The following is a 22,700-nucleotide window of genomic DNA, read 5'->3' on the forward strand; positions in this document are numbered from 1 at the left end:
TTAAGCAAAAACAAGTAAATAGAGCACAATAACTAAAAAAAAGGAATGTTTACTTTCTATTAGTAATGTAAATACTTTTCAAGGGAATTATTTCCAGAAGGTATAAAAGGTTAACTAGATAAACAACCCCCAAAATATTTTAAGAACATTTAATCGACCTAATTGCTTTAGTATCGCTCACGTATGATACGACACTTAGCGTTGACGCCCCCAATGTATGGATTGCACCAACCTCCTATTTGTTCTCCTGGCTCCAGCAATCCTGACACACCAACAGTTATATTATCCTCTCTCTAACTCGTATTACAAACCCCGTTTCCATATGAGTTGGGAAATTGTGTTAGATATAAATATAAACGGAAAACAATGATTCAATTGAATGCCCTACCAAGAAAAGATATTTGATGTTCAAACTAATAAACTTTATTTTTTTTTTGCAAATAATAGTTAACTTAGAATTTCACGGCTGCAACACGTGCCAAAGTTGTTGGAAAAGGGCATGTTCACCACTGCGTTACATCACCTTTTCTTTTAACAACACTCAATAAACGTTTGGGAACTGAGGAAACTAATTGTTGAAGCTTTGAAAGTGGAATTCTTTCCCATAATTGTTTTATGTAGAGCTTCAGTTGTTCAAAAGTCCGGGATCCCCGCTGTCGTATTTTACGCTTCAAAAAGCGCCACACATTTTCGATGGGAAATAGGTCTGGACTGCAGGTGGGCTAGGAAAGTACCCCCACTCTTTTTTTACGAAGGCACGTGTTGTAAGACATGCTGAATAAGGCTTGGCATTGTCTTGCTGAAATAAGCAGGGGCGTCCATGAAAAAGACGGCGCTTAGATGGCAGCATATGTTGTTCCAAAACCTGTGTGTACCTGTCAGCATTAATGGTGCCTTCACAGATGTGTAAGTTACCCATGCCTTGGGCACTAATGCACCTCCATACCATCACAGATGCTGGCTTTTGAACTTTGCGTCGATAACAGTCTGGATGGTTCGCTTCCCCTTTGGTCCAGATGACACGATGTCGAATATTTCCAAAAACAATTTGAAATGTGGACTCGTCAGACCACAGATCACTTTTCCACTTTGCATCGGTCCATCTTAGATGATCTCAGGCCCTGAGAAGCTGGCGCTTTTTCTGGATGTTGTTGATAAAGGGATTTTGCTTTGCATAGTAGAGCTTTAACTTGCACTTAAAGATGTAGCGACAAACTGTATTTAGTGACAGTGGTTTTCTGAAGTGTTCCTGAGCCCATGTGGTGATATCCTTTAGAGATTGATGTTGGTTTTTGATACAGTGCCGTCTGAGGGATCAAAGATCAGGGTCATTCAATGTTGGTTTCCGGCCATGCCGCTTACGTGGAGTAATTTCTCCAGATTCTCTGAACCTTTTGAGGATATTATGGACCGTAGATGTTGAAATCCCTAAATTTCTTGCAATTGCACTTTGAGAACCGTTGTTCTAAAACTGTCTGCTCACGGAGTTGTGGACAAAGTGGTGTACCTCGCCCCATCCTTTCTTGTGAAAGATTGAGCATTTTTTGGGAAGCTGTTTTTATAGCCAATCATAGCACCCACCTTTTCCCAATTAGCCTGCACACCTGTGGGATGTTCCAAATAAGTGTTTGATGAGCATTCCTCATCTTTATTAGTATTTTTTACCACCTTTCCCAACTTCTTTGTCACGTGTTGCTGGCATCAAATTCTAAAGTTAATGATGATTTGCCAAAAAAAAAAAAAAAAAAGTGTTTCAATTTGAACATTAAATATGTTGTCTTTGTAGCATATTCAACTGAATATGCTTGAAAAGGATTTGTAAATCATTGTATTCCGTTGATATTTACATCTGACACAATTTCCTAACTCATATGGAAACGGGGTTGTGATTTACTTGTTAATTTCCTGTCAATGTCTGCTTACTTTCTGCTGTAAGTAGTTTCCATGTACACTTCCTAAAGTGTACTCAACAATTATTTATTGGTATTGTTTCAAACTAACTTTGCAGCATGGGACTAAAATTAAATAGAGTATTAGCCAGTGGGGATCTGTGTTTCTGATCAGCATTGAAAGGTATTAAATAGCAATGTCAATCACATACATTTTCCCAAAAATTGGCTGATATTGATCAGTGGCATATCCCATAAATATTATCATAAACTAAAAAAGGTAGTAAAATAGTGCTCAGACAGAAATACCTCAGTTTTTGAAATATTAACAAAAAAACAAAGTAATGAACATTTATGTCAAAAATCGAATCACACAAAAACAGATGAGAAATATTTAATCTCTTGCCTTTGTAGTCAACAGAAGGACTGGATGCTCGAAGGATCTTAGGTGTGGCCACACCCATGTCCAGTTCTTTCAGGGTTAGCTCATTCATGAAGTAAGGCAACTGTGAAAGACAGACAAGATTTAAATGTTTTTCCCCTAAAATCTTATTTAATGATTAGCGTGTAAAATCACAGCAATTACAAACAAAAATAACATACTACTTATACACAGCCACATCACTCCCATATTATCCATCCATCCATCTTCTTCCGCTTATCCGAGGTCGGGTCGCGGGGGAAGCTGCCTAAGCAGGGAAGCCCAGACTTTCCTCTCCCCAGCCACTTTGTCCAAATCTTCCTGGGGGATCCTGAGGCGTTCCCAAGCCAGCCAGGAGAGACACAGTCTTCCCAACGTGTCCTGGGTCTTCCCCGTGGCCTCCTACCGGTCGGCTGTGCCATAAACACCTCCCTAGGGAGGCGTTCGGGTGGCATCCTGACCAGATGCCCAAACCACCTCATCTGGCTCCTCTCGATGTAGAGGGGCAACAGCTTTACTTTGAGCCCCTCCCGGATGATAGAGCTTCTCAACCTATCTCTAAGGGAGAGCCCCGCCACCCGGCGGAGGAAACTCATTTCGGCCGCTTGTACCCTTGATCTGTTTCGGTCATAATCCAAAGCTCATGACTGTAGGTGAGGATTGGAACGTAGATCGAACGGTAAATTGAGAGCTTTGCCTTCCAGGTCAGCTACTTCTTGACCACAACGGATCGATACAGCGTCCGCATTACTGTGGACGTTGTATCGATCTACCTGTCGCTCTCACGATCCACTCTTCCCTCACTCGTGAACAAGACTCCAAGATACTTGAACTCCCCCACTTGGGGCAGGGTCTCCTCCCCAACCCGGAGATGGCACTCCATCCTTTTCCGGGCGAGAACCATGGACTCGGACTTGGAGGTGCTGATTCTCATGCAAGTCGCTTCACACTTGGCTGCGAACCGATCTAGTGAGTGCTGAAGATCCTGGCCAAATGAAGCCATCAGGACCACATCATCTGCAAAAAGCAGATACCTAATCCTGCAGCCACCAAACCGGAACCCCTCAACGCCCTGACTGTGCCTAGAAATCCTGTCCATAAAAATTATGAACAGAATCGGTGACAAAGGGAAGCTTTGGCGGAGTCCAACCCTCACTGGAAACGTGTTCGACTAGACCAAGCTCTGACACTGATCGTACAGGGAGCGTACCACCACAATCAGACAGTCCGATACCCAATAATCCCGTATTATGTTTTACCCTTTTCACCTAACCTATTTATTAACTGGAATGGACTTATGCTGAAGCGCAGTGGTAATTTGTTTTTGGTGACATCCAGTGGTCACAATTGTTCAATAGGTCAAGCTCATGACGGAGTAAGTTGACAACTGCGGCCTTAAAGGGGAACATTATCACCAAACCTATGCAAGCGTCAATATATACCTTGATGTTGCAGAAAAAAGACCATGTATTTTTTTAACTGATTTCCGAACTCTAAATGGATGAATTTTGGCAAATTAAACGCCTTTCTGTTTATCGGTCTTTTAGCGATGACGTCAGAACGTGACGTCACCGAGGTAATACACCCGCCATTTTCATTTTCACATTACAAAGACCGGGTCTCAGCTCTGTTATTTTCCGTTTTTTCGACTATTTTTTGGAACCTTGGAGACATCATGCCTCGTCGGTGTGTTGACGGAGGGTGTAACAACACTAACAGGGAGGGATTCAAGTTGCACCAATGGCAAGAAATCTGCTGCCAGACCCCCATTGAATGTGTCAGAGTGTCTGCACATTTTACCGGCGATGCTAAGACAGACATGGCACAGAGATGTATGGATAACCTGCAGATGCATTTGCAACGATAAAGTCAACGAAATCACAAAGGTGAGTTTTGTTGATGTTGTTGACTTATGTGCTAATCAGACATATTTGGTCACGGCATGACTGCCAGCTAATCGATGCTAACATGCTACGCTAATCGATGCTAACATGCTATTTACGCTAGCTGTATGTACATTTGAAACTAGATACCCACATTTAATGCGAAACAAACACTTACCAATCGACGGATTTATGTTGCTCCAGTGTCACAAGATGCGAAAGTCCTCATCGTTTGGTCTGCACATTTTACCGGCGAAGCTAATAAGGCAGCCATGCTATGGGCCACTTCATTAGGTACACCCATGCTATGGCCGAATAGCGTCAATAGCTATTCGCTCAATAGTTTCTATTTCTTCTTCAAATTCATTTTCGCTATCTGCCTCCATACTCCGACCATCTGTTTCAATACATGCGTAATCTGTTGAATCGCTTAAGCCGTTGAAATCCGAGTCTGAATCCGAGCTTATGTCGCTATATCTTGCTGTGGTAACCGCCATGTTGTTTGTATTGGCAGACCTGTATGACGTCACATGGAAATGGATAGTCGCATCGCAAATAGCGAAAATCAAGCACTTTAAAGCTTTTTTTAGGGATATTTCGGGAGGTGTAACATTAAAAAAAAAACTTCGAAAAATAAAACAAGCCACTGGGAACTGATTTGTATTGTTTTTAACCCTTTTGAAATTGTGATAATGTTCCCCTTTAAAAACTTATGTCAGACAATTATAGATGAAAGCCAAGTTAATACGATACTTGTTTTTTTGCTGATAGCCGATAAAAACAGAATTCTTAACAGAAATAATTAGGAAAAATCAAAATACCGTATTTTACGTACTACAAGGCGCACTTAAAAACCTCCAATTTTCTCAAAAACTAACAGTGCGCCTTATAATCCGGTGCGCCTAATATATGGACCAATATCAAGCCACAACAGGATTCGCAACTACGGTAAGCAGCCGTCGACTTCATTTTCCCTCGTAGAAGAAACGCGTGGTGCATGCTGGGATATTTGACTGCGCGAGGCGTGCCGTTTTATTTCCATGTGAATGTTTATGGAAAGACCTCCTATTAAGAGACACGCTTACGACGCCAGGGCGGATATATCACTCTCAACTGTGGTCAGAGCTTTCAGGAAGGCAGGAATTGTCACTAAACTGCTGGACAACAGCGACACTGACTCAATTAATGACGACTTCCACGATGGAAGTCGCCCAACTGTTTAATTCGGACACTGAAAAAGAAGAATTCGAGGGATTCGTGGATGAGGAATAACATAAAGGCCTACTGAAACCCACTACTACCCACCACGCAGTCTGATAGTTTATATATCAATGATGAAATATTAACATTGCAACACATGCCAATACGGCTTTTTTAGTTTATTAAATTACAATTTTAAATTTCCCGGGAGTTTCGTCTTGGAAACGTCTTGTAATGATGACGTGTACGCGTGACGTCACGGGGTTTTAGGAAGTGTGAGCGCTACGCACACACACAGCTAATAGTTGTCTGCTTTAACGGCATAATTACACAGTATTTTGGACATGTGTGTTGCTGAATCTTTTGCAATTTGTTCAATTAATATTGGATAAGTCACAGTAGAAAGATGGAGTTGGGAAGTTTTAGCCTTTAACCACACAAACACACGGTGATTCTTTGTTTAAAATTCCCGGAGGTGAAAATTTACTATGGATCACAGCACGGTCAAGCGAACATGAATCCAGACCAAATGTCAACAAGCAGGTTTCGGTGAGAAAATTGTGGTTAAAAAGTCAGTTCTTACCGGATAAAAGCTGAGCTTGTGCCGTCCATAGCTGCCGTCGACTCCCCTGAGACATTGGCGTCAACACCCGGCCGTGGACACACCCCTCCGACTATCAGGTAATAATAAACTCACTAAAACATTAGCAACACAATAGAAAGATAAGGGATTTCCCAGAATTATCCTAGTAAATGTGTTTAAAAATGTCCCAATGCTATCGCGTTTTTTTTTTTTTTTTAACTGTTTTTTTTTTTGTTTTTGTTTTTTTCAAGTCCGTCGCTATCAATATCCTCAAACACGAATCTTTCTTCCTCGCACAAATTAATAGGGAAATTGTCGTTTTCTCGGTCCGAATAACTGTTTTTGTTGGAGGCTCCCATTAAAATCAATGTGAATATATGAGGAGCCCCCACACTCGCGACGTCATCGTCTGCGACTTCCGGTAAAGACGAGGCCTGAAAGTGGCAAACTTTATCGTCGATTTTCTCTACGAAATCCTTTCAGCAAAAATATGGCAATAAAGCGAAATGATCAAGTATAACACATAGAATGGACCTGCTATTCCCGTTTAAATAAGAAAATCTCATTTCAGTAGGCCTTTAATAAAGTGAGATTTACATGTTTGTGTGTTGTGTGACATTAACGTTTGAGCAACGTTGAGTTATTGATATATTGTTATTGCTTTGCACTATTTCGAGTGTTACTATATTTTGATTGCACTAACGTTTGATTTACCAAAACAGTATCAGACTGTTTTTTACGTGTTTATTGAATCGAGGAAAAGTTTCCCTCCACTATGTGATATAAATGTTGCACTACATGTCATACCTTGCTGTTGTTAAAAGATAAAAAAAAAAAACAACGTCACTTACTTTACCTCGGGGAAAAATAATAAAACAGCTGTTTATTCATTTTGGGAGTGAACGGAGTTGTCAGAATGCTGGTTTGTAATCTATTAATAAAATTTGACTGAACTATTTGACTGTTTTTTTGACAGTTCCTTTAGCGCAGCTCCATCTAATGGATGCATAACGTAACCCCAGCCTCTACTGTAGCGTTTATTCTATGCGCCTTATAATTCGGTGCGCCTTATAGTGCGGAAAATACGATAATTTAATAGTCAAAATCTACACCTGCAACTACATTGAGGTGTATAATAAAGTGTAATTTAATCATTGTGATAACCCAGCTCAGAAATAATTCATGACAGCTACCAACTTCCACAATCAAAATAATTAGAACGATTAGAAATACAACAAAATTGCAGTTATAGAACCGTATAAAGGTGACAGTACAAGCGCACAGGGCAAAGCATGAATAATTAAAAGAAGTATGGGCCACCTGGGCTCAGGAGGGAAAGAATCGTGCAAAAGTCTAACATGGCACATGGGGGTTAATGCGAGCATGCCACTCAGCGAGGTTTATTCTTCCGTATCGCCTCGACGTGGTCCCTGCCATTTCTGCGTCGGGTTAAGCGCATGTGGTACAATTCTTCATCAAAACTTTTTAGTCAAGCGAGCAACCATGACTCATCGACTATTTAGTTAGCTTACCTGTTTTTACGCTAGGGAAGGGCAAATAAAGCATACATGCCAACCTTGAGACATCCGAATTCGGGAGATGGGGGGAAGGGTTTACATATACATATACATATATATATATATATATATATATATATATATATATATATATATATATATATATATATATATATATATATATATATATATATATATATATATATATATACATACACACACATATATATATATAGATCATGTCTGATCTATAACCATTTTATAGATCATGTCTGATCTATAAAATGTGCAGGCAGCATACCTCTTCCCCTTCGAGCTGTCCTGGATGAACTGAAATTATTTTTTTCCAATCATTTTGGAACTTGCAAGCGTGCTTCTTCTTCTTACTCGTCGTCGCCATGTCTCTTCTTCGTTCTTTTGCTTCGTCTCTTATGTTTTTGGACATTACTAGAAGTTTTGAAGCAATGCATGATGGGAATCGGGATGCTGTGTGTCAGTGTATTAACGTGCCAGCTGGAATAAACACACGCTGAAAAATAGCTCGGTGCCTGCCTACTTTATGGGTCATAGATAAACCTTATGGATAACGGAGAAATATATAATAGTCTCCTTTTCAGGTGAGAGAGGACGCTAAAAGCATCTCCTTTAAGGTACGCCCCCAATATTGTTGTCCGGGTGGAAATTGGGAGAAATTCGGTAGAATGGTTGCCCTGGGTGGTTTTCGGGAGGGGCACTGAAATTCGGGAGTCTCCCGGGAGAATCGGGAGGGTTGGCAAGTATGAAATAAAGACCAAAAAAGAGTGTTATTGGATCTAGAAATAATAGAATAGAATAGAAAGCACTAATGTTTACAAGAGTCACTTTTTTTGAAAATGTTTAGCAAATGTTTATTTGCTAAACATTTGCAAATAAAAGATAGACATCACATTAAATAGTATACACGCAGTGTTTAATGTACCGTCATGGGCAAAAATATTGGCACCCCTGCATTTCTGTCAGATAATGCTCTACTTTTCCCAGGAAATTGTTGATATTGTAAATGCTTTGGTATTCACATGTTTATTTATTTTGTTTGCATTGGAACAACACAAAAAAGCTACATCTGATATTATTTAGCTGACACTGTTGTACCCTGTGTCTGCAGGTCAGCCTGAATTTGTTTGGAGGTGGATCAAGGATCTTTATGCAACAATTCTAACAATCCTTCATTGCAGTCTTTCACAAATGTTTCTTTTCCGTCCACGTCCAGAGAGGTTATCTACAGTGCCATGGACTTTAAACTTCTTTATGACATCGCACACAGTAGACACGGGATCATTTAGATCTCTGGAGATGGACTTGTATCCTTGAGATTGACCATGCTTCTCCACAATCTTGGTTCTCAAATCTTCTGAGAGTTCTTAGCTCCTCTTCTGTCCATGCTCAGTGTGGTACACACAACACAAAAGGTTGAGTCAACTTTTCTCCATTTCAACTGGCTGTAAGTGTGATTTCTATATTGCCAGCACCTGTTACTTGCTACAGGTAAGTTGAATTACAAATTCAAGGAGCATCACATGCTTAGAATACAACTATTTCTTACAATATTGAAAAGGTGCCAATAATTTTGTCCAGTCCATTTTTGGAGTTCCGTGTAAAATAATTTCAGATTTGGCTTTTTTTTGTGTTGTTCCAATGCAAACAAAATAAACAAACATGTCAATACTAAATCATTTGGAATTTCAACAATTTTCTGGGAGAAGTGCTGCGTTATCAGACAGAAATGCAGGGGTGGCACTATTTTTGGCCGTGACTGTATTAAAAGCCGATTAATCACAGTCATAATGTCTGGTGATATTAAATTTTTGCCTCAACGCAGAGTAAAAACAGCTTTCATATGACACACATTTAAAAGAAAATGTAAAAATGAAGATTGATCTGCTCACCCGTATTTTGCTGAGTTTCATCTGAATTTTCTTGGAGACCACTTCAGACCAGTAAGGCTCACGCAGAAAATCCCAGAGGACTCGACCGAGAGCTGCGTTCACCCAGGCAACTGGATCCTCTTCCTCCTTGAGCTGCTTGTGCACTGAGCTGGAACTTTGAAGCTATATGGAAATTGGACAAATACATTAATAAATCAATTTCCACTGGATAATGACTCAACATTAGTATAAAACTCCGATACCCTTAAAATTATTCCCCACTTTCAGATGCCAGTATTTAGGGGTGTGCCGATACGATAGTGATATCAGACATGGGCCTTTTTGTATTTTAGTGAAGTCATTGACAAAAGGTTAGCATGATAGCTATAGGCTACTAGGAACTAGCAGCAACACAACAGCTAAGTACACAAGTTAAAAGTAAGTAATGAGTGTCCTTAATTGAACAATATTCCAGGCTAAAAAACCCTATTTAACACTACATACAATGATTATTGTTGCATACAAATACAACATCTACGAGGCAGAAGAGTATTAGAAATTACACAGTACTTACTGCATCATAAGCTTAACTCCATAACTATTTTGGCCATGTGTCGCCAAAAACAATTACCACTCCACCTCAACTGAAAGACAGCATAAGTCAGACAGCTAAAAATAAATTGTTAATGTTTTTCATACCTGCCATTGTTCTCTGTTTGAGTCATTTCACTTGATCAAGTATTTTCTAACATTCCACACTGCAAAATAAAGTATGTACAATATTTCCTGCTTATTTTGTATTGGATTAATAGTGGTATTGGCCAACACTCAAGGCTTTAATATTGTTATCAAATCGAAAGTGAAAAAGTTCTTTTGAGACATCCCCCCTTACCGCTATACTTACAATTCTGTTGTTTGACTTTCAATGCCATACATTTTAACACATTATAGTGATACACTGAAAATAGGAGAGACAGAGAGCGAAAGAGGAGAGAAAAACTTTCAAATAACACTGTAATAGAAGTAATGGAATATCTGGTACCTTTTTGTCGGTTCCGGGGCTGCTCTGGGGACTGCAATGCTCAGAGTTGCTAACAGGGGAGGTGGCTGCTTCTTGTTTTGTCAATAATGAAGCCATGTAAACACTATAGTCCAACAGCTTGGCCTTGTCACTGTCTGCGGTTGGGGAGTCTTTCGTCATAGGTACCCGGGTATCATCCAGACTGCTACGGCTACTGCCGCAACTGGGAGAGCTCGGAGCTTTGGACAATAACAAATATGAGAACAGGGTGAGGATTGAAATTCTTGACTTGAAAGAGTTTTTTCAATCCCTCTAAACCAGTGATTCGTAAACTATGGTACACCGTGACATACCATTAGTCACTCGAATTCAATCGATCTCCTCGATGATTGGTCAAAAGCCACTCACATGACAACAGGGCGCTATGACTACTATCAACTTTGAGTTCCGCGTACATTTTTCGCCGTGTATAAATGCAGGGCTCAAATTTAACGGCAACTGTGGCAAGTGCCGCGACTGCTCTTGTCACTTGCCGTAATGCCCTAAAAAACTAACCAGCATCTGCAGTAAGAACATGCCGTGATCGCCCTTGACTTTTTACTTGTCAATGGACTGGGGATGTAATGGTTAACGGTGGAGATGTCTGATAATATCCGCCTGCCGATATTATTGGCCGATAAATGCTTTAACACAGGGGTAGGTAACCTATGGCTCGCGAGCCAGATGTGGCTCTTTTGATTACTGCATCTGACTCTCGGATAAATCTGAGTTGAAATTGCTTAACACGGTAAGCAATTAATTATTCCACTTGTAATCAAAGTGTTAAAAATAACGTTCAAAATATCAAAAATTCTCATGCATTTTTAATCCATCCATCCGTTTTCTACTGCACCTGTTCAAGAAGTTGCGTTAATGGTATGAAGTTATTTATTTATTATTGGTTAGTGTGGGGCCCGCCCTCCTAGGGGTTCTTCAGACCACCAAGCATCGACATGAGAGCCTGTTTCAGGGTTACAATATTGTTTTATTTTTCTATAAGTCTCTCAGTTGCTTTCCAGTAATTGTATTTTTCTCTTTCGTTCTCGCTGGCGCTCTGGCTCCAGCCCCAACCCCGTCCCTCCTCCTGGCTGTGCACCTGTTGCTGATTTCGAGGCCGGTCCTGGCACACCCCAGTTCGCTGTAGGCCAGCAGGCCACGCCCCCTCCACAATTAGCTTCAGAATAACAATGTTATTACAAAGAATAAGAGACCTATAATACTCAAGAAATGTTGATCTTACTTAAAAATGCACGCGTTTAGTTGGTTCAGTGTTAAAAAATATATTATATGACTCTTACGGAAACAAATTTTAAAATATTTGGCTTTTTGGCTCTCTCTGCCAAAAAGGTTCCCGACCCCTGCTTTAACATGTAAGATCGGAAATTATCGGTATAGGTTTCAAAAAGTAAAATTAATGACTATTTAAAACGATGCAGTATAAAGCAGTTGCGTCTCCCAGTCAGCAGCCCCTCCCCGCTCCCACACACACAACACAGGAGTTGCAGCACGACTGCAGCATGAGAGGTTGATGACCTCATCAAAACGCCGCGAGCGAAGCATAACAGCAACATGAATGTGTTGTTGCCAGTGATGTAGCAATGGTTAACAAGCGAGCTCGCTCGGTGACTGACTAACGACACCATGTCAATGGTTTGGAATTATTGTAAAGTGTGTCCGACGGATAAAAAACTGGCAATTTGCAATGACTGCAAAAAGTTGGTTATGCGAGGAGGAACCAAGACGTCTTCCTTTAATACGAGCAATTTGATATCCCACCTCTTCAAGAATCATAAGAAAATACACAATGAATACAGGCGGAAGATGGATGAAAAGCAAACACTGAAAAAAAGTAGTAACACACAGACTCCGACGAGAAAAAACAAAAATACATAAAAAAAAAAACCCAGGTGAAAGCCCAAGTTGTGACCTGTCTCAACGCAGCATTTCAGAAGCTTTGACTGACTGCTAGGCCACTTCAAGCACTCACCACTAGCTTGCAGTTACTCATACAAATACGTTAAAGCAGGGCATATTGAGCTCCGTTTATAATTTACTGTTATACAGTATGCCAGGCAGTCTTGCACTAAAGGAGGACAATGTTATTGTTTACTTTATCACTCTAGTATACTCTGGACTGAAGCTGTGTGCCTTCATTGTTTTTGTAGCTGTTGTTTTGAGGCTTGTTTAAAAAAAATAAAAAATAATGCACTTTGTGACAGTCAAAGTGTAGTATTTCCCATAGTTATCTCAGGGAGAGAATGTCTTAAATTCCAAGCTGCTGTTTTGAGGCATGTTAAAAAAATAATGCACTTTGTGACTTCAATAATAAATATGGCGGTGCATTGATGGCATTTTTTTTCCAAAACTTGAGTTGAAGTTGTTCTCTTATTTTGGAAAACCTTGTTACATTGTTTATTGCATCCAGCCGGGCATCACAACAAAATTAGGCATAATAATGTGTTAATTCCACAACTGTATGTATCAGTATCGGTTGATATCGGAATCGGTAATTAAGAGTTGGACAATATCGGAATATTGGATATCGGCAAAAAAGCCATTATCGGACATTTCTAATCCCGATAAAATTCCCAACGGTTAGTAATACCGTCTAGATCTTTAATTACCGAAAAAACGTATTTTATCAATGCATTTTAGGCAACACAAAGTTAGGCGCATGCGCACTAGCATTGTTTGGCTTGATTATCATAGCGGACTAACTACACAGACTTTGCTCCGGAGATTTCCTGTCGGATTGAACGAAGCCAAGCGCTGGGTTTAACGTCAATTTCCCCTCACCTCTCTGCATGCGTTTCAGAGCGCACTGCTGTGTTAAGATGGCGACAGTTGTGGACAATATTGGTTACAGATGCAATAAAAGTATACAGCAAAGGAAAACAACTATTTAAAGTTGTTTTTTATTTTCTCAATACAGCGTCCATCAGATGCTGTGACTGGGAGTTAATGAGGTGAGGAAACATGCAGCAGGCGATGTGTCGAGTATGTTGTCACAACTTGTTTATAAAGTCTTTAGTTTGTTTACCAGGATGCTCACTCCTCCTTTAATTAGCTGCAAACTGTATCAGTGTTCAAATAACATCATTACTGGCTAAAATGACTTGTCATCTCATCGAACTGAACGAAGGCTGTGAAGATTGTGTATTCGATGTGAAAGGTATCACTCCTCTTTATAATCGTTGGCCAAACTGTACTGAACCACTACGAGGCGTTGAAGAACAAAGCTTGTTTATAAGACTTCCTCTTCATTAGCCAAACTGCTTAGTGTTTTATTTTGATATCAAAAAGTAAACACCATGTTTTACCTTACTTGTGTTTTTTTTCATGTTACAAAGGTGTTACTTCAAAAACCATTCATGTGAAACAGCATTTTGTTCATGTTTTATTGTGGATAGTTAATTCCTATAGATAGATAGATAGTACTTTATTGATTCCTTCAGGAGAGTTCCCTCAGGAAAATTAAATACGATACATTTCTGCTCAAACTCTTAATAGATCTGTTCCGATACAGCATCCACATGTACATATAAACGTACGTAACTTAAAAAAATGTCACGATAAAGAAAATACCTCCCTCGATCAAACTGTAAAAATAGAGATTAGGCATCGTGTAATGACAAAAGGCAGAGAAGTTGATATTATTAATGAATACAAAAAAACTATCTGTCTTTAGATATATGGATAACATTTATCTACAGGCTTATTATTAGACATTACAAATGACATGATGATATTGAGTTCACACCCCAACACTGCTTTACCTACAGTTGTGTATACAGTTGTGATCAAAATTATTCAACCCCCACACAATTTTGGTGTTTTAGCAAGTTGGACATTTATTCCGTATTTTGTTTATAGTCATATCAAATAAAGATGTGTCAAATAGACGAATGCAACTTAAATTGTAACACTGTATTTTACAAAATACCAAAAAAGAACATTTATCTTAATATCTCATTGACAAAATTATTCAACCCCTTGAAGATCATAACTCTTAAGAACAGAATTTGAAAAAGGTCTTTTCAATCAGGTGTTGAAAACACCTGTAGATGTGATTAGAACCATTACGAGCAAAAATTAAACTGATTGAAAAAGACTGTGACGCTCAGCTTCTTGTAGATGGTCAATGGTGTATTTGCAACATGGTGATGTCCAGGGAGCGGTCAAAGAAGTCAAGAGAGGAGGTAATTTCTCTTCATAAGAAAGGATATGGATATAAGAAAATAGCAAAGACATTACACATTCCAAGAGACACAGTTGGGAGCATTATTCGCAAGTTTGAATCTAAAAGCACAGTGGAAACACTACCTAGACGTGGTAGAAAGAGGATGCTGTGTGCGTACAGTGGTGAAAAACCCCCGGGTAACAGCTGAGGAACTACAACAGGACATTGCAGAGGGGGGAACGCAGGTTTTGTCCCAGACAATAAGGCGCACACTACGAGATGAAGGCCTCCATGCCAGAACTCCCAGGCGCACCCCACTTCTGACTACCAGGCACAAGAAAATAGACTCCAGTATGCCAAAAATCATCTGGACAAACCCCAAAGGTTTTGGGAAACTGTTCTATGGAGTGATGAGACAAAACTGGAACTCTTTGGGCCCATGAATCAACGTTATGTCTGGAGGAGAAAAAATGAAGCTTACAAAGAGAAGAACACCTTGTTTACTGTTAAGCATGGTGGGGGGTCAATCATGCTCTGGGGCTGTTTCTCTGCCTCAGGTACCGGGAATCTCCAGCGCGTTCAAGGCATTATGAATTCTATTTCCTAGCAGGATATATTAGCTGCAAATGTCATGAAGTCAGTGACAAATGCTGAACAATGGGAGATGTTGGACCTTCCAACAGGACAACGATCCCAAGCATACCTCCAAATCAACATCAGAGTGGTTGCAGAAGAAGGGCTGGAAGACTCTGGAGTGGCCTTCACAGTCGCCAGACCTAAATCCTATAGAAAACCTGTGGTGGGACTTGAAGAAGGCAGTTGCAGCACGCAAGCCCAAGAATATGAATGAACTGGAGGCCTTTGCCCAAGAGGAATGGGCTAAAATACCTGTAGATGGTTGCAAGAAGCTTGTGTCCGGTTATGTATCACCATTGAGGGTTGTCATTACTGTCAAAGGGTGTTCTACTAAGTACTAATGATGTGTGTAACTAGTGGGTTGAATCATTTTGTCAATGAGATATTAAGAAAAATGTCCTTTTTTGGTATTTTGTAAAATACACTGTTACAATTTAAGTTGCATTTGTCTATTTGACACATCTTTATTTGATATGACTATAAACAAAATACGGAATAAATGTCCAACTTGCTAAAACACCAAAATTGTGTGGGGGTTGAATAATTTTGATCACAACTGTAACAATCAGTAATCATGATTTCAATATTGATAGTAATCTTAATTATTACTATGGCCATAATTGGCAGCCCTAAGTCTCATACATGAACACTATTTTTGTCTAAATGGGCAACACTAAATTGGCCCAAGTGTGTGACTGAGAGTGTGAATGTTGTCTATCTGTATTGGCCCTGGGATGAGGTGGCGACTTGTCCAGGGAGTACCCCACGTTCCGCCCGAATGCTGCTGAGATAGGCTCCAGCACACCCCGAAACGGACAAGCAATAGAAATGGATGGATGGATGGACAAAAAGTGCATTTCAGTCTTACTGTCATGAGGTGCTATGTGTCGTTTCCCTTGGTGCCCTAAAATAGGAGCCCCCCTTTAAGGCAACACTTGCCTTGACCTTAAAAAGTTAAAATTTGAGGCCTGCATTTGTTGAGAACATTTGGTGAACTGTTGAGCACAATCCATAGAGATGACTTTTGTTGGCAAATGACAGATGAGATATTAAAATTACACGTCAAACGTTTACTTGGTGTAAACATAGATGTACAGACATAGGTCAGGGGTAGGGAACCTGTGGCTCTAGAGCACGATCCGGTCCTTTAATGACTGCATCTGGCTCTCAGATTAATCTTAGCTGACATTGCTTAACACGATGAGTAATGAATAATTCCGCTGGTAATCACAGTGTTAAAAATAACGTTCAAATTACAAAACATTCTCATGCATTTTAATCCAACCATCTATTTTCTTTCGCACCTGTTCAAGAAGTCGCATTATTGGTAAGAAGTGTTATATATTTATTATTGGTTAGCTTTAACAACAATGTTATTAAAAAGAATAAGAGACTTATTATACCATATTTTTTGGACTATAAGTCACAGTTTTTTTCATAGTTTGGCCGGGGGGTGCGACTTATACTCAGGAGCGATTTATGTCTGATTAACACATTACCGTAAAATATCAAATAATATTATTTAACTCATTCACGTAAGAGACTAGACGTATAAGATTTTATGGGATTTATCGATTAGGAGTGACAGATTGTTTGGTAAACGTATAGCATGTTCTATATGTTATAGTTATTTGAATGACTCTTACCATAATATGTTAGGTTAACATAGCAGGCACCTTCTCAGTTGGTTATTTATGCGTCATATAACGTACACTTATTCAGCCTGTTGTTCACTATTCTTTATCTATTTTAAATTGCCTTTCAAATGTCTATTCTTGGTGTTGGATTTTATAAAATTAATGTCCCCAAAAAATGCGACTTATACTCCAGTGCGACTTATATATGTTTTTTTCCTTCTTTATTATGCATTTTCGGCTGGTGCGATTTATACTCCGGAGCGACTTATACTCCGAAAAATACGGTACTCTAAAAATGTTGGTCTTAAAAATGCACACATTTAGTTGTATTCAGTGTTAAAAAATATTATATGGCTCTCACGGAAATACATTTTGAAATATTTGGCTTTCATGGCTCTCTCACCCACTTGGCTTCACGGTGGCAGAAGGGTTAGTGCGTCTGCCTCACAATACGAAGGTCCTGCAGTCCTGGGTTCAAATCCAGGATCTTTCTGTGTGGAGTTTGCATGTTCTCCCCTTGAATGCGTGGGTTCCCTCCGGGTACTCCGGCTTCCTCCCACTTCCAAAGACATGCACCAGGGGATAGGTTGATTGGCAACACTAAATTGGCCCTAGTGTGTGAATGTGAGTGTGAATGTTTTCTGTCTATCTGTGTTGGCCCTGCGATGAGGTGGCGACTTGTCCAGGGTCTACCCCGCCTTCCGCCCGATTGTAGCTGAGATAGGCGCCAGCGCCCCCCGCGACCCCAAAAGGGAATAAGCGGTAGGAAATGGATGGATGGGCTCTCTCACCCAAAAAGGTTCCCGACCCCTGACATAGGTCAAGGAACACCTTTGGGTAAGTTCACATGGCAAAGTATGATACCCGATTCAGGTATTTTTTAATTTTTTAAACCTCTCTTTTTATGTAGCCGTTTACATTTGAAAAAAATATGCAATTTATATGTATGTCTAAGGTGAACAAAATGCGTTCGTGAGCTGACCCGCATGCGGAAATGTCATAACATCACACATGCTGCATTGAGTTTAAAGAAGTAAACATGGCTTCAATTCTAGTAGTTCTCATTGTCTCTGCTGCATTTGTGGCAATTTCAAGGATTAAGTTCAACCAGAGTAAACATTTCTCAACCAAATTATTTGGCGTTGGACAGTGGTTCTCAAATGGGGGTACGCGTACCCCTGGGGGTACTTGAAGGTATGCTAAGGGGTATGTGAGAGTTTTTTTTTTTTTAATATTTAAAAAATAGCAACAATTCAAAAATCCTTTATAAACATATTTATTGAATAATACTTCAACAAAATATGAATGAAAGTTCATAAACTGTAAAAAGAAATGCAACAATGCAATATTCAGTGTTGACAGCTAGCTTTATGTTCCATAAATATTGATGTTAAAGATTTCTTTTTTTGTGAAGAAATGTTTAGAATTAAGTTCATAATTCCAGATGGATCTCTATTACAATCCCCAAAGAGGGCACTTTAAGTTGATGATTACTTCTATGTTTAGAAATATTTATTTATAATTGAATCACTTGTGTATTTTTAACAAATTTTTAGTTATTTTATATCAGGGGTCGGGAACCTTTTTGGGTGAGAGAGCCATGAAAGCCAAATATTTCAAAATGTATTTCCGTGAGAGCCATATAATATTTTTTAACACTGAATACAACTAAATGTGTGCATTTTTAAGACCAACATTTTTAGAGTACCGTATTTTTATTAGTCGCTCCGGAGTATAAATCGCACCAGCCGAAAATGCATAATAAAGAAGGAAATAAACATATATAAGTCGCACTGGAGTATAAGTCGCATATTTTGGGGACATTTATTTGATAAAACCCAACACCAAGAATAGACATTTGAAAGGCAATTTAGAATAAATAAAGAATAGTGCACAACAGGCTGAATAAGTGTACGTTATATGAGGCATAAATAACCAACTGAGAAGGTGCCTGGTATGTTAACCTAACATATTATGGTAAGAGTCATTCAAATAACTATAACATATAGAACATGCTATACCTTTACCGAATAATCTGTCACTCCTAATCGACAAATCCCATGAAATCTTATACGTCTAGTCTCTTACGTGAATGAGCTGAATCATATTATTTGATATTTTACGGTAATATGTTAATAATTTCAGACATAAATCGCTCCTGAGTATAAGTCACACCCCTAGCCAAACTATGAAAAAAACTGTGACTTATAGTCCAAAAAATATGGTATAATAAGTCTCTTATTCTTTTTAATAACATTGTTATTAAAGCTAACCAATAATAAATATATATCACTTCTTACCAATAATGCGACTTCTTGAACAGGTGCGAAAGAAAATAAATGGTTGGATTAAAATGCATGAGAATGTTTTATAATATGAACGTTAATTTTAACACTGTGATTACCAGCGGAATTATTCATTACTTATCGTGTTAAGCAATGTCAGCTAAGATTAATCTGAGAGCCAGATGCAGTCATCAAAAGAGCCGGATCGTGCTCTAGAGCCATGGGTTCCCTACCCCTGTTTTATATCTTTTTTTCCAAATAGTTCAAGAAAAAACACTACAAATGAGCAATATTTTGCACTGTAAATCAGAAACTGATGACATAGTGCTGTATTTCACTTATTTATCTCTTTTTTTCAAACAAAAATGCTTTGCTCTGATTAGGGGGTGCTTGAATTAAAAAAATGTTAACAGGGGGTACATCACTAAAAAAAAGGTTGAGAACCACTGGCGTAGGAGATTAAGGAGAAGGAGGATTTTGGCTCTCGCAGTTCGCTTTGTCTGCTCCGAGGAGCATATGGGTGAGCAGTCGTAGCCTAGAATGGCGGGACGTTGACGTTAGTTCTAAAACATCTTATTTCGCCGTTTTTGGCTCGTTCGTCCATTATTCATTTTCAAGACCGGCTATTTTGGCAAAGAATTATGACCTTTATTGTTTTTTTTGATGACTATCGGTGGGAATAATGTGACAGTCATTCAGACTGCAGTCGCATCACATTCATATCAGAATTACAGTATATCCACATAACAAAGAGGCTTAGTCAGATTCCAAAAATTCTAAATTGTACTGGTCACTTAGACATATAAACATTAGATTACATGTCACATATGGGAAAACAAATTGGAATTGATCTGAAGTGTAAACATGGACTTTGAGTGCTGTCGTGGGTGTTTGAGTGCTACTTAGGACACATTTGATTGGACAAAATTGCAAGGTTGCGCATTCTTTGCGGAAATGTATTTACAGTACGTAATTAGTGTGACATCCAAAAATTCTGGAGGATCTGCTGAGATGTGTTTTGAGTAGGCTGACCATATTCTGAAATCCCAAAAAGAGGACACATATATGTGTACCAAGGTGAAATTTTTTTTATAAATAATATATTTATTTAAATAAAGCAATTTTTTCTCCTCTGTTGACATCAGTGTTGGCGCTATGAATTCTCAAAATGGGGTCCCAGAGACCCCATCAACTCTATAAAATGGGGTCCCACAGTACATTTTTGGGGTCCCACTTTTTTGTAAGCGTTTTGAAAAATATATTTAACATATGCATTATCCTGTTATATCTCACATTCTATATTGTGTTTTAGAAAAAGGTTGTCATAAACGTTACTTAATTCATAAAAAAAATAATACAAAAAAAAGAAAACAAATTTGTATACATGTAATCAGTTATAAACATTCATTGACTTTCTTCTTTCCTTCATGGATCTAAAGTTTACCGCTCGTGGTACTTTTTTCTATATTTTTATTTAAGAAGTTGTAGGTGTATTTATTTCAGTATAAATGTGTAAAAAGTGTTTTGCTTTGGTCATGAAATGATGATAATAGTGTGCCAGGGCATACATATATTTTAAATTTAACGCTTAAATCTTTGGAGCCTACATCAACTTCAGATCTATTCCTCATTTCAAAACGTTTTAGGTTTTTTTCATGCTGTTTTTTTGTTTGTTTGTTTTCCGCCCTTTTTTTTTGTCAAAGAAAACTATGTTTTTAATGGCAAACATGCAAAATCTTCCACCAAAAATATTTTTCAAAGTGGAAAATTTGATGTGAAGTAATCGGAACCCTGGATAAGTCAATAATTCATAAAAAACATTTATTTTGATTCAATATTATGTTTTGAGCAATGACAGTTTGAAAGAAAAAAAAAACAGTTTTGTTTTATTAGTCAACATTGCAACTTTTTCTAAATTACATTTCACCTTTATTTCACTTTTGTTAAGTTTTTTTTTACTTTAATAGTATTTTTAGAATGTGCTGTGGGCCTTTAAAACATTAGCTGTGGGCCACAAATGGCCTCCGGGGCACATTTTTGACACCCCTGCTATAGATAATAAAAAAATAAATCTGATAAACCTATCGATAAAAAGCAGAACCTGGCGACACATTCGCGTTTATCATAACTCTCTCGCTCTCTCTGTCTCTGCCCCTTCCTCACGAATGCTCACCTTCACAATTTGTTTTGTTTTTCACCCCTTCTTAACCCTGAATGTACATTGAAAATACATGCAACCCTAACTCAAAATGCCGGACAATTGAGGCATTTGAGAAACTCCGCCCGGACAGCCCCGCAAAAGAGGATGTATGGTCAGTCTAGTTTTGAGGAAAAAAAATACAATCAACTTTACTCACCACTTTGAGTCGCTGCAGGATTTGCAACTTTTTTCAAATCCTCCTTGAGATTTGAAGCTGAAATAAACCTCTGGAACCACTCCTCCTTCTCTCTCCCAGTTCTTCCAAACAGATAGAGAGTTAGGTCTCTATTTGAAGAGGTTGAGCGGGCTGGCTCTGGAGCGCCTCCTGTTCCTTCACTTTTGTTCTTTGCTGTAAAGCCCTCGCTGGCCTCCCCTTCAGCCTTGGATATGAAATCATCTTGTTTTCCAAGCTTAATACAGATGGGGTACTTTTTGTTCCATATTCTTTTCCTGGCCAGGCCGTGAGGCACGAGACATACCTTGAAGATAGTTTGAATGAAAGATGAGATTCCCATTAGATTTGGTTTACATTTTCAGACATGCATGTATTCCCCCCCCCCCCCCCCCCAACACTAAATAGTGTATTGGTTTAAAATAACTACTAATGTATTTCCTCAAATAGTGGCCATGGGATTTTTTTGTTTGAATGCTCAGAGTACAATGTAATAATTGGAATAAGTTATGAGTGGCTTTCGTAAGGGTAAAATGAGAAACCCTGAAATTAGTCATTTTTCGCACGGAAACAAAACAAGAGCGGTGATTGTTTTCAAAAAAATGCTGTTCACTCTGAAGCGTAGAAGGAAATATCCATGCCCACACCAAAACACTTAAAATGACACAAAACAATGCACTCTTTTGTATGGATAGTGTGGCAATCCTGCTCAGGAAGAATACACTGTATATGTTAGGGGTTTTAAACTCAATTTATACTGGGGGCCGCTGGAGGTGTTAATTTGAAATGTTATGCAGATCTCAAATACACAGCAACAGGCAATTGGTAATAAAAATAGTTTTCTGTATAATAAAGGCTGCACAAAGTATTCACATCAGAATCACGGGATTACATTTTTAACTACTTTTACGGTGCTGAGCTATGATAGACCTGAAAGGAGCCCTTTTTATACAAAAAACATTTTTTATTACCAATTGCCTGTTGCTGTGTATTTGAGATCTGCATAACATTTCAAATTAACACCATGGAGGCAAAGCGGAGATATTTATAAAACAATCTTGCCTTTCTTCATACATCCTCCAAACAAGTCCAATTTGTAATAAACATTATCTTCATATATGGTAGCGATTTAT

The 22,700-nt window shown here is 38.8% G+C and overlaps 1 protein-coding gene across 6 annotated transcripts in view; it reads right to left on the reverse strand.

Moving 5' to 3' along the window:
- The window catches only part of LOC133538819 (testis-expressed protein 2-like), an 82,504-nt gene that overhangs the window by 26,546 nt on the left and 33,258 nt on the right, over positions 1-22,700 (reverse strand). For all 6 annotated transcript variants that reach the window (XM_061880633.1, XM_061880634.1, XM_061880631.1 and 3 more), the window contains 4 exons: positions 21,553-21,874; positions 10,440-10,657; positions 9,419-9,580; positions 2,296-2,395 (listed from right to left, as the gene is read on the reverse strand). In XM_061880633.1, the coding sequence (XP_061736617.1) occupies positions 2,296-2,395; positions 9,419-9,580; positions 10,440-10,657; positions 21,553-21,874 (802 nt within the window). The remainder of the gene's footprint in view (positions 1-2,295; positions 2,396-9,418; positions 9,581-10,439; positions 10,658-21,552; positions 21,875-22,700) is intronic.

Source organism: Nerophis ophidion, linkage group LG20, assembly GCF_033978795.1.
Source record: "Nerophis ophidion isolate RoL-2023_Sa linkage group LG20, RoL_Noph_v1.0, whole genome shotgun sequence".
Lineage (NCBI taxonomy): Eukaryota > Metazoa > Chordata > Actinopteri > Syngnathiformes > Syngnathidae > Nerophis > Nerophis ophidion.